The sequence below is a fragment of the Cetorhinus maximus genome, chromosome 33, assembly GCF_964194155.1.
Source record: "Cetorhinus maximus chromosome 33, sCetMax3.hap1.1, whole genome shotgun sequence".
Taxonomy (NCBI): Eukaryota; Metazoa; Chordata; class Chondrichthyes; order Lamniformes; family Cetorhinidae; genus Cetorhinus; species Cetorhinus maximus.
In genome coordinates this window covers 12,748,899-12,761,787 of record NC_135911.1, presented here as the reverse complement: position 1 = coordinate 12,761,787, position 12,889 = coordinate 12,748,899, and the positions used below count along the sequence as shown (strand labels likewise).

Below are 12,889 nucleotides of genomic sequence, written 5' to 3'. Positions count from 1 at the left end.
AGATCCCCTTTAGAGAAGGAAATCTGCCATCCCCATCCTTACCTGGTCTGGCCTACATGTGACTCCAGACTCCTAAATGCCATCTGAACAAGGGCAATTAGGGATGACCAGCAAATGCTGAATTAGGAGGTGCCACCCACATCCAGTGACTAAAAAAAAATTGAAAAGTAGTGAAGTTATGTTAAACTTGTCTTGAACCTCACACTGAGAGAATTGTGTGCAGTTCTGGCCACCATGTTATAAAAAAGATATAGAGACCCTGGAGAGAGTGCAGAGAAGATTTACTGTGTGGGTTTACATATCAGGAAAGGATTGACAGGCTGGGCCTCTTCTCTCCTAAAAAGAGAAGGCTGGGGCCGGGGGAAACCTGTTAGAGGTCTTTAAAACTCTGAATGGTTTTATGAGAGTGGATACAGAGAGGACCTTTCCTCTTGTGGGGGGGAGCAGAACTTAAGGCCGTCAATATAAGATAGTCACCGAGAAATCCAATAGGGGATTTCAGAAGAAATTTCTCTACCCAGCAGGGAGTGAGAATGCCGACCAGTGATGGTTACACTCCAAGACAAGGAAAGATGAGATGAATTATTTTCATGCAGTTGGATAAATACTTGAAGCGGAAAAGTTTGAAGGGCTGTGGGGTAAAGAGCAGCGAGGAATTGGGACCAATTGAATAGATTTTTTAAGCAGATTGCACATGCAGGATAGGCCAAATGGCTTCCTCCTGTGCTGCATCACACTAAGATTCTTAGAATTTTGATTGCACAAGAGATCAGAGGCAAATAGGGAAACTCTGTCAATTTGACAACTTGTTGCACTGACCAGCTTGCTTTCGGTTTACCTTTCAGCTAGCTGCTTCCTTCTTGTGGTTATTCTGTTGCTGAGCCTCGGCAGGAAGTGTGAGGGTTGAACTCCCTGCCTATTCTAAGTGCTTCAACATTGCGGTCATGACAACTTCTCACTAATATGAGTAAACCTGAGCTCCTCCAATTCTGAGTTCTTGTCCACCCCTGAGTTTTATGGAGGAAATTCCAGAGTTTAGGTCCCCAGGCAGCTGAAGGCATGGCCGCAAGGGGTGGAGCGATGGGAATTGGGGGATGCTCAGGGGACCAGAATTGGAGCAAGGCAGATATCTCAGAGGGGTGTAGGGGCTGGAGGAGGTTACAGAGATAGAGAGGGTTGCAGGGGCTGGAGGAGGTTACAGAGATAGGGAGGGTTGTAGGGGCTGGAGGAGGTTACAGAGATAGGGAGGGTTGTAGGACATGGAGGAGGTTACAGAGGTAAGGAGGATTGTGGGGCTGGAGGAGGTTACAGAGATAGGGAGGATTGTGGGGCTGGAGGAGGTTACAGAGATAGAGAGGGTTGTAGGGACTAGAGATGGTTACAGAGATAGGGAATGTTTGCAAGATTTTGGAGAGATTTCAGCAGGAGGACCTGGATTTTAATTTTCTGGTGCTGTCAGACAGGGAGTCAGTGTATATCAGTGAGCACAGGGGTGATGGGTGAATGGGACTTGGTGTGAGTTTGTACACTGGGTCACTGCTGAATCGGTTCCCAATCAGAGCTCAATCGGAATGATCTTTTACAAAGACTATTAACCATAAGTCTGTCTGAGCTGACGATGATATTACCTTGGAGAACTGACAGGAGGAAGTAAGATTTCCCGATCATTGTCCACTCCCAGATATTTCATCAGCTTCTTACTCTCAAGCTATGAAAGAGAAAGGAGTTAATGAGACCTCACCTCTTGTCCGACAGCTCTTGAGAGATCAGAACTGCTTTTAGACCATGTCTTCACAGACTAATTTGATTCTTTGTGGGATGATAGGTGCTCTGCTGAGAGTTACAAGGCTTTAAGGAAGAAAAGCAATGCACACCTTGCATTTCTATACCTCCTTTCACCAGCTCAGCACTTTGCATCCAATGGAGAACTTGTTGAAGTCTTGCCACTGTTGAAATGCAGGAAAAAAAACAGCCGGTTTATGCACAGCAAAATCCTACAAACTGCAATGTGATAATCACTAGGTCATCTGTTTGTCCTGATGTTGTTTGACAGCTAACATTGAGCCAAAACCAGGTAAAACTGCCATCATCTTCCTGAATTATGGCTCGTGGGAACATCCAACAGAAAGGGCAGACATCTCATCCACATGACAGCATCTCAACAGTGCAGCACTCCCTCAGTACTGACCCTCCAACAGTGCAACACTCCCTCAGTACTGACCCTCCAACAGTGCAACACTCCCTCAGTACTGACCCTCCAATGTGCAGCACCCCCTCAGTACTGACCCTCCGACAGTGCAGTGCTCCCTCATTACTGATCCTCCAATAGTGCAGTATTCCCTCAGTACTGACCCTCCAACAGTGCAGCACTTCCTCAGTACTGACCCTTCAACAGTGCTGCACTCCCTCAGTACTGATACTTCAATAGTGCAGCTCTCCCTCGGTATTGACTCTCCAAAAGTGCGGCATTCCCCTCAGTACTGACCCTCCGACCGCGCAGCACTCCTTCAGTATTGACCCTCTGTCAGTGCAGCACTCCTCAGTACTGATGCTCCGACCACGCAACACTCCCTCAGTACTGACCCTCCGACAGTGCAGCACTCCCTCTGTACTGACACTCTGACTGTGCAGCACTACCTGAGTTCTCACTCTCCAACTTCGTGGCTGCCTGAACTGAATGACTCTTCTTGTGCTGCTCCTCCTGTGTAGTTAATTAGAAAAGGTTGATGTGTCACTGTGAGTCGAAATGAGGAAATGTGCAGCCAGTGAGCAATTTCACTTTGTCGGGCATCATGAGGAACTGTTAAGACTTTGGGTGGGATTTTCCGGCCCCAGCAGCAGCGGGCCCAATAGCAGGCAGGACGGGAAAATGTGCAGAACAGCCAAAAGCCAATTTCCTACTGATGTTAAAAACGTGTGCAATTTTCCACTCCCGATGTTCACGGAGGGTTGGGTAGCCCGCCCCGTCATCTTGGGAACAGCATTTGAATACCTTGACCACTCAGTAAAAGGGCGGCTCGTCAGAATCACGCCCATTCTCCAGATCGAATGGCCACGCCGGCCGCAAATTAGACCGGCGTGATTTACGATATACATGACGGACATCAGGCCAACATCACTTGACGCCTACCTCTTGTCGCGCTGCGCTCGCGGCCGCCCGAGTTCCGTGCCAAGGCTGCACCCAGCAGGAACTCAAGACGGAAACAGAGCCACGGCTTACCGTGCAAGACCAGCAGGAAGGGGGCGGGGGAGGTGACGCGGGTGGTAGGGGCTGGAGGGCAAAGGCTTGACTTGAGCACCGCTTGAGCGATGTGGTGAGACAAGGCAGAGGCAAGGGAAGGGGCTAGAGGGCAAAGGCTTGCCTGGAGTGGGGAACTGGAGCCGAGAGCACAGAGACATTTGTCGGGGTGGTCGTTTTGGGGTGGAATTAGTTGGGGCTAGAAAAGTCAGTCCTGGGCAGTTGCTCAGCAAGGAGTCGGGCCACAAAACATTGCGAGTCCTGTGGATCTGCACCACAATTTAGAGAGCTGTGCTTGGCACGCCTATCCTAGTCCCAGTCCAGTGTGGCGGGGAGGGCCTGGCAGTCCTGTGTTGATTGTGCCCAGCATGGTGTGCAGGACATGGTCAGTCCCTCACACACGTCGGTCCTGGGGGTTGGTGGCTTGATACTAGGCTGCAGGTGGCATAATCACAGTCAGGGGAGGCATCTGCAGCCTGTAAATGGGGAGCAGGTAATATAGAGGGTAGGGGTGGGGGTGGAAATCGAGGGTCACATGGTGGCGGGGGGGCAGTGGTCTCTGTAAGTCACAGTACAGTGGGCCTCTAGTTGGAGAGAGGTCAGGTCTACATGGGGCATTGGGACGTCAACATCAGGCAGTCTAGGGAGGAGGACTGGGATGTCAACCCCGAACACAATAAGATCAAGGATTAGAGAGGAAGGGAGGAGACTGATTGGAAGGAGGGGAATGTGCACATTATGCTCCTCCAGCACAATGGGAGGGATTGCAACGGTTACGGGGGGGTAAAGTGGGAGGAGATAGAAGCTTACCTGGTGGTAATGCCTCAGCGCCACCCTTTTTCAAGTTGATCCAATGTCGCAGATAAAGAATAAACTACAAAAAAAATTGGCAGGGGAGGGCTCCCAGGGCCTGTGGGAGAAGTCGCCCGCTGCACTCGTAGGCCAGTTGAAGGGGCACCCAAATAATTCCAGCTTTTCCAAATGATGAGAAAGACACAGCTGCGACAGGATAGGAACAGTCAAGTGCCAATCTAGGCCTGAACTCACGTTGCGCATTCTTGCCAGAATGTCAACCCGTTTGGGGCCCATTGCAGGATTTGTTTCCGTAAAACCATAGAAAAGTTACGACGCAGAACAAGGCCATTCAGCCTATTGTGTCTGGAATGCACGGCCTGGAAGTGTGGTGGAGGCAGGTTCAATCGAGGCATTCAAGAGGGCATTAGCTGATTATTTGAATAGGAACAAAGTGCAGGGTTATGAGGAAAAGGCAGGGCAATGGCACTCGGTCATAATGCTCATTTGCAAAGCTGGTGGAGAGACAATGGGCCGAATGGCCTCCTTCTGCGCTGTAACAGTTGTGTGATTCTGATAGAGGAAGTGCTCATGTGGGTGGAAGTTGTCTGAGGCAGAGATTTGCCCAGATTGCTCTTCAAGCTGAAAGACTGCTCTGCAGGAAATGTATCAGTGGCTCACGCGGAGAAAGCGGATGCAGAGTTGCAGGCTTTCAGTTCACCCCAGCAACCGGTAAAAAGACAAATGGAAACTTCATCATAAATCAGCTCCTCAATGGAGCCATTAATGCCGAATGGTTTCACAGTGTTTCTGAGCAGGACTGCACGACGGCATACTGACGTCACTGCGTATATGCGTGGTGATGTCATCGCCACATCCACAGGGGGTTACTGGCAGGCTGGGGCTGGGCGCAGCGAAGTGACGTCATTGGTTTTCCACGCATGCGCGGACCTGTGTTAGCGGCCATCTTGCATTGGCAGGAAACACTGAAAAAAGGATCTAAAAAGTACATCAGAACAAGATGGAGGCAGAGGTTATGATCTAAAGTTGCTGAACTCACTGTTGAGTTCAGAAGGCTGAAGAACGCCGAGACACAAGATGAGGTACCCATTCCTCGAGGCTCGCGTTGAGCTTCACTTAAATAGTGAAACCTGTTCCAGCCTTTGACCTTTAATCTTGGTCTCCGTTTTCCCACAGTCATTCCTTCCAATCTTCATAACTTTCATCTCTTTTACATAAATTATCAGCCCGTATGCTTTCACTACCTCATTATTTCAATCCATTACTATCTTTCGAACTGTTGTGCTCGCCACGAGAACATATTGAGCAATGGACCTCCTGATTTGACACCTTTCTGTACCTCGTCTAAAGCATCTTTTTTCATGACTTGCACATCGATGTTAAAGAGCCATGATGATAACAGACAGTCGCACAATGGTAATGGCACTAGGCCAGTGATCTCGAGGCCAAGGCGAATACTTTGGAGGCACGGGTTCAAATTCCACCACAGCAGCTGGTGGAATTTAAATTCAATTAATTAATACATTTTTTTCTTATTCATTTCAGGTATGTTGGCATCGCTGGATAGGCCAGCATTTGTTGCCCATCCCCAATTGCCCTTGAGAACATACAGATATCTGAGTTAGGATCAGGAGTAGGCAACTTGGCCCCTCGAGCCTGCTCCGCCATTCAATAAGATTATGACTGATCTGATTGTCACCTAAACCCCACGTGCCTGTCTACCCCCAATGACCTTTCACCCCCTTGTTAATCAAGAATCTATCTAGCTCTGTGGAAGGGTGCCAATCAAGTGGGCTGCTTTGTCCTGGATGGTGTCGATCTTCTTTAATGTTGCTGCAGCTGCACTCTTCCAGGCATGTGGAGAGTATTCCATCACACTCCTGACTTGTGTGTTGTAGATAGTGGACAGGCTTTGGGGAGTCAGGAGGTGAGTTACTGTCTGCAGGATTCCGAGCCTCCGACCTGCTCTTGTAGCCACAGTATTTATATGGCTAGTCCAGTTCTGTTTCTGCTCAATGGTAATCCCCAGGATGTTGATATTGGGGGATTCAGTGATGGTAATACCATTGAATGCCAAGGGGCGATGGTTATGAAAGGTCCGAGGAATACTCTGGTACAAAATTTCAACACTCGGAGTCCATATGCAATATTCAAGTGGTTCCTTTATTACGCACGCAGGGAGCAAACGCTGGGCAGTCCAGGCACTTCTCCACTGAGGTTCAAATGAGCACAGTTTATATATTTTTTACTATCAGTTACAACATAATGGTATTAGTTAGACAAAGGCCACAGCACAATGACCCTCCGGTGGGCTGATAATTGTGTTCTTGTACAGTAATTACAGTGCAGAGACTGGGTATTGTCCTTTTGAGATAGCAAAGAATGTATGTTTGTTCAATACAAAAGGTTTCCGGGGGCTGACTGGATGTGGTTCAAGGCCATCAGACGGTGTGAAATGGCCTTCCCCATTTCTTGATTGAGCCACCCTGTGTCCTTGTGTGTGTGTCTCCCATTTCCTCATTGCAAATTTACAGCTGAGCCCTTTGTACAGGTTTTTAGCCTTCACGTAAGACTGTGATTGTCTGTGTATGCTTTGGCGCCCGAGCTGCTGGTCCTGGCTGACACTTTAAAATAAATCTAAATTTTCTGCACGTTCAGTTAGATTCTCCCTTGTTTGAGCTGATCATTGCCTGGCACTTGTGTGGCATGAATGTTACTTGCCACCTGTCAGCCCAAACCTGGATGTTGTCCAGGTCTTGCTGCATTTGGACATAACTTGCTTCAGTATCTGAGGAGTCATGAATGGTGCTGAACATTGTGCAATCATCAGCGAACATCCCCACTTCTGAGCTTATGATGGAAGGATGGCCATTGATGAAGCAGCTGAAGATGGTTGGGCCTAGGACACTACCCTGGAACTCCTGCAGTGATGTCCTGGAACTGAGATGATTGACCCACAACAACCACAACCATCTTCCTTTGTGCTAAGTATGACTCCAAGCAGCGGAGAGTTTTCCCCCTGATTCCCATTGACTCCAGTTTTGCTGGGGCTCCTTGATTTGCCATACTCAGTCAAATGCTGCCTTGATGTTAAGGACAGTCACTCTCACCTCACCTCTGGAGTTCAGCTCATTTGTGCATGATTGAACCAAGGCTGTAATGAGGTCAGGAGCTGAATGATCCTGGTGGAACACAAACTGAGCATCAGTGAGCAGGTTCTTGCTAAGCAGGTGCTGCTTGATAGCACTGTTGATGACCCCTTCCATCACTTTAGTAATGATCAAGAATAGACTGCTGGGTAATTGGCTGGGTTGGATTTGTCCTGCTTTTTGTGTACAGGGCATACCCCATAGCCGGGTAGATGCCAGTATCGCAGCTGTACTAGAAAAGTATAAAAGAGCTTGGCTAGGGGCGTAGCAAGTTCTGGAGCACAAGTCTTCAGTACTATTGCCGGAATATTGTCAGGGCCTGTAGCCTTTGCAGTAAGTATCCAGTGTCTTCAGCCGTTTCTTAATATCACGTGCAATTAATCGAATTGGCTAAAGATTGGCATCTCTGTTGCTGGGAACCTCCGGAGGAGGCCGAGATGGATCACCCACTCAGCACTTCCGGCTGAAGATTGTTGCACATGCTTCAGTCTTGTCTTTTGCACTGTCGTGCTGGGCTCCTCCACCATTGAGGATGGGGATATTTGTGGAGCCTCCTCCTCCAGTGAGTTGTTTAATTGTCCACGACTGGATGTGACATCTGGAATGAAAAGCTAGTCTCAGTAATGGTGACCATGAAACTATCGCCAATTGTTGCAAAAACCCATCTGGTTCACTAATGCCCTTTAGGGAAGGAAACCTGCCGTCCTTACCCGTTCTGGCCTATGAGTGACTCCTGACCCACAGCAATGTGGTTGACTCTTAACTGGCCCCTGAAATGGCCGAGCAAGCCACTGAGTTATATCAAGAGCCGCTACAGACCAGTCATACCAGGTGAACTGCAGCACTTCGAAAAGGCAGCTCAACATCCCCTTCTTAAGGGGTCAATCAGGAACAGGTAACAAATGCTGTCCTTGCCCGTGACACCCACATCCCGTGAAAGAATTTTGGTAAAAAGGTAGCCGTGCATCACCACCCATGCCCACCACCAACCCTCCACCCCTACCTGATTGCACCAGTTTCAGATTATACCAGGTAAATGAATGCATAGAAATCCAAAACAATGAGATGAGCACAAAGAAGGATCAAGCAAGAGAGAGTTGGTGGGAAGAATTGGGAAAGCTACAAAAAAGGCAGAGCAGACACCAACACTATGACAAAGTAAAGACCAGAGGAGGAAGAAAGCAAGTGCTAAGAGGAATTGAGAATAGAGCTGGTAGGCTGCTTGTCAAAGCCAAGGAACCTCCATAGGGCACACCCACAGTGCTGTTGGGGAGGGTGTTCCATGATTTCGACCCAGGATCATCAAGTGTTGCGCTGGCAGAGCCTTTAAAGAAAAGGGACCTTCACTACACGCGTCGCTGCCCCACAAAGCTGTTGACCAGCTGAGTCCAACTGTACTTGCAGCCTCCAGACAGTTGACCACAGAAGCCCTTGCAGCTGTTGAACATGACTTCCAGTTTCAAACCCTTCCTGAATGCATAATTATGAAATTACAGATTGTAAGGACAAGTGTTTTAAAGGCACATTTCTGCCCTCAAACCTTTACCCTGAGTTTAAAAAGCCTTTTTCAAAACGAAGGTATGGACTGACAACGTGGTACCTTCCTGTATTTATGTAAACCTCGTCAGACTCATATCCCTAAAGCTGTCTACAAAGAGTCAAGGAAATTGCAGAAGGCTCCAGGGATGCCCATTGAATCTTCTAGAAGTAAGATCGCCAGCCATCCCGGAATGGCTGGGAGTCTCCTGTAATCAGCATTAATCTACCAGTGAGCAAAGAAAGCCCTCCAGGAGATCTTAAAACAATATCCCTGTTGATGCCATTGAGCGAATTTGGCAAGTTTGGTCCACAAGGATCATCACCTCCAGAAGTTCCTATGGCGCTGGATGAGAAATGTAGTCTCTCTATCCCTGTGCTACGGAGAACAGGGAACTGGGTGGAGTCTACAATGCCCTGTGGACACTGCAACCGGGAGGTTGGGGGATTCGGCAGGAATATTCCTGCACATCCTGTGGTAGATCCTGTAAATAAAAAGGACCTTCACTCACTCCCCAAAGCTGCTGACTCCATCCGTACAGGCAACCTCCAAACAGTCGACTACAGACGACAACACAGTTGGTGAATGTGACTCCTAATTTCAAACCCTTCACTCTGGAAAGAAGGAATCCAGAGCAATGGACCTCACTATGATACTTCACAGAAACTGATTTAAAATCTCATCTTTAAGTATTATTTTTCCTTTGCTTGCATTTTAATCCTTGCACCTGATGACTTTATCGCTTCAACTTAAATAACTTCCAGCAGGAGTCTTGTAATAAACTAATCTTTATCTTGTTTAAGGCTAAAGTTTGCCTGCTGGATTTTTTTTTAATTGAACCACTCATAAATTAAAAGGGGGCTGCATATACACACACACACACACGTTCACGGACCAGTTTAATGAAACAGATTCTTGCGTTCACGACATCAGGCTCGTTTGGAATTCCCCCAGAGAGCAGTGGAGGCTGGATCACTCAAGCCTGAGTTAGGTAAGTCTTTGGTCGACAAGGGAGTCAAGGCAGGAAAGTGGAGTTGAAGCCACAGACAGGTCAGCCATGGCAGAACTTTTCCCTTGATGGGCGTGCGGGCCCCACCGGCTCGGAGGCAGGCGTACAGCCGATCACCTCCGCCGAAACGGGCCCCACCGCCATTTTAACTGAGCGGGCCAATTAAGGCCCACCCAGCGGCCTTACCGACGGGAAGCGCTATGCGCTTCCTGTGTGGGGGGAGGGGGGCATTCCACAACTTTCAGAGTGCGCTGTTTCACGGATGCGCACGAAAGGCGCACATCTCCCTGAGGCAAAGTACTGCCTCAAGGAGATCGCTGAAAGCCTGGCACATATAAAAAATAGAACAATAAAAAATTCATTAACATGTCCCCCTCATGTGAAAATGTCACACGAGATGGGACATGTTAATGAAATATACAAAAACTTTATTAAACGTTTTTAAAACCACTATCAAACCTCATTCCACCACTGGATGAGGTTTGTAAAACAATCACCTACCCGCCTGCCCGTTGGGCCTGTGCACTGAGCCGAAGTTCGCACGGGCCCCTCAAAACAGTCGACGATTGGCAAGTTAAGGGCCTTAACAAGGCCTTTAATTAATGGTGGGGTCGCGTCCCGCTGCATAGCAAGCCCGCCAACCGAAATATCACGATGCCGCACGCTGACGTCAGGACACTCGCGCAATGTCAGTGTGCGACATTGTAAGCGCTGCCGTGCGGGCTCCGCCACCCGCACACCAGCCAGATGATTTTACCCATGAACTTATTGAATGGCGGAGCAGGATCGTGGGACCGAATGGCCTCCTCCTGCTCCTATTTTTTTATGATTCTACCATCTATTTTATATATATATATATATAATAGGGAAGTCCTGTAGGACAAGGACAAAGGTGGCATGCCCGCAGAAGCGGAAGCAGTGAGAGAAGAAGATATTTACTGGGATATTTTGGGACCTGATCCTCTGGAGTGCAAAATATTTTGAGCTATAAAAGAACAGAGACCAGGCAAAGTGGAAGGATGAGTCGGGATATCCCTGCAGAAATGATCAACAGACGAGGTGATAAAGCAATAAGATAATTAATTAGCTCGTGTAAGGTGATGCACACTATAGGAGAATGGCCTCGCAGCTGATTGCTCATTGATCCAAGATTGTGTTAAAGATCCCTGCAAATAGATTGGAAGCCAAGACAAGGCATTACGGTTGAAATCAGTTCAGTTTTAGGAAGGCTTGCGGAACTAAAGAGGCTATTGCCATGATGAGGCTGATCCCTGGGGTGAAGGAGTTTGTCTTATGAGGAAAGGTCGAGCAGGTTGGGTCTGTACTCATTGGAGTTTAGAAGAATGAGAGGTGACCTTGTTGAAACATATAATTTTCTGAGGGAGCTTGATAAGGTAGGTGCTAAGAGCATGTTTCCTCTTATGGGGGAGACGAGAATGAGGGGACACAGTTTAAAAACAACGGGTCTCCCATTTAGGACAGAGATGAGGAGAAATTTCTTCTCTAGGAGGGTTGCTCGACTTTGGAATTCTCTTCCCCGGAGAGCAGTGGAGGCCGGGTCATTGACTATACTCAAGGCTGACTTAGACAGATTTTTGATCGACAAGGGACTCAAGGGTTATGGGGGAAAAGAAGGAAAGTGACGTTAAGGCCACAATCAGATGAGCCAGGATCAAATTGAATGGACAAGCAGGCTCAGGGGACCAAAAGGCCTACTCCTGCTCCTGTTTATTTATGTTTGTGTTGTTATGCAGTGGAACTAGAGAGGTTATAGCAGTTATGAGAGCATTAAGCAAACAGCAGCAAGAATTGAACACCTACTTTGTGGTTTGTGAAAAGGTTTTCAACCTGGTCAACTGGTAAAATCTGTGGAAAGTAGGCTATCATGGCGTGTGCCCTTTGTGTGATATTTGTAACAACGTTCTGGATGTTGGAACAGTTTGCATTGAACAAAGCTGATCTTTACACAGAACTTCAGAGGAAGTGCGGACAATTGTTCCCTGGTGTGGGGGGAATGGGGGTGGAAAAGGGTGAGGGGGAGACAAGTAGTCTGAAATATCAAGCCAGACACTTTGTGAAGACAAAAGTTGTTTATTCGTTTTTTTTTTACAAAGCACAATATTTACAATTAAAGTCCCGACAAGATAATCGTGAAGCATGAACACATTGTCGGGGTGAATCTGTGCGCGGGAGCATAAAACAGCTAAACCAGGGGCCCGCTTTACATCTCTCTGAATTTTAACTATCATTAACCCCAGTAACATCCATTCAAATGACTTAGTCATAAGATTCCTCACACATTCACTTGCACACTCACAGACACACTGACACAATCACTCATTCACATTGACACACACTGACACAGTCACACATGCGTACACACACTCACTTATAAAGACAGACACAAACACAGCCACGCACACACTAACACATACTCACACACACTCACTCACACACACACTGACACACTCAATCACAGACACACGTACTCACACATAAACAAAGAAGTTTACATTATAACTATAAACACAGGTTACATTAAAAGTATAGTATATTTGTAGAATAGATAGGTCATAATGAAAACTTCAATATAAGATCGTCACTAATAAATCCAATGGGAATTTCAGGAGAAACCTCTTTTCCCAGACAGTGGGGAGAAGTTGGAACTCGCTGCCACAGTTAAGAGGTGGAGGTGAATTGTATCAATGTATTTAAGGGAAAAGCTGGATAAACATACGAGGGAGAAATGAATAGAAGGATATGATGATGGGGTGAGATGGAGAAGGGGTGGGAGGAGGCTCGTGTGGAGCAGAAACACCAGCATGGAATAGATGGGCTGAATGGCTTCTTTCCCTGTTGTAACATGCAGGTAAAGTTTCAATTGGAATTAATGAACAGGGCCTGTGTTAAATAGATTGCCAAGCAATAAATAAGGAGGGGAGAAGGCTGTGGCATGGGGCAGGATGACCTTGCGTGAATGAGGCCAGGGTCTAAAGTTTGCAGCAGTAACCACAAGTCTTCTTTGTGCCTTTCTTGTTACAGCAGCCACAGCAGTACACGCAGACCGAGAGGTGGCTCATTCTCTTCTCGCGTAGCAGCAAGGAGCCCTGGAAAAGCAGGAGGCCAATAGGTGAGAACATTCC

The 12,889-nt window shown here is 47.6% G+C and overlaps 2 protein-coding genes and 1 long non-coding RNA gene across 5 annotated transcripts in view; 1 reads left to right on the top strand and 2 right to left on the bottom strand.

The window, feature by feature from the left end:
- Window positions 1–5,256, bottom strand: part of LOC144671537 (sialic acid-binding Ig-like lectin 12) — a 98,297-nt gene extending 93,041 nt beyond the window's left edge. The window contains exon 1 of the mRNA XM_078533490.1: window positions 5,182–5,256. Coding sequence (XP_078389616.1) covers window positions 5,182–5,256 — 75 coding nt within the window. The remainder of the gene's footprint in view (window positions 1–5,181) is intronic.
- LOC144671611 (uncharacterized) overlaps window positions 1–12,889 on the bottom strand; it is a 307,259-nt gene that overhangs the window by 289,598 nt on the left and 4,772 nt on the right. Inside the window, exon 3 of one of the 3 annotated variants that reach the window (XM_078533629.1) lies at window positions 6,196–7,233. The exons of 1 other annotated variant lie outside the window; for it this stretch is intronic. In XM_078533629.1, coding sequence (XP_078389755.1) covers window positions 7,120–7,233 — 114 coding nt within the window. In that variant the 3' untranslated portion in view covers window positions 6,196–7,119. Of the gene's footprint in view, window positions 1–6,195; window positions 7,234–11,817; window positions 12,854–12,889 lie in introns of those variants that run through there. One more of the 3 variants, XM_078533628.1, reaches the window with a different exon arrangement.
- Window positions 7,805–12,060, top strand: LOC144671616 (uncharacterized). Its single transcript, XR_013573954.1, has 2 exons — window positions 7,805–9,511; window positions 11,417–12,060. It is a non-coding gene; the product is annotated as an uncharacterized LOC144671616 (long non-coding RNA).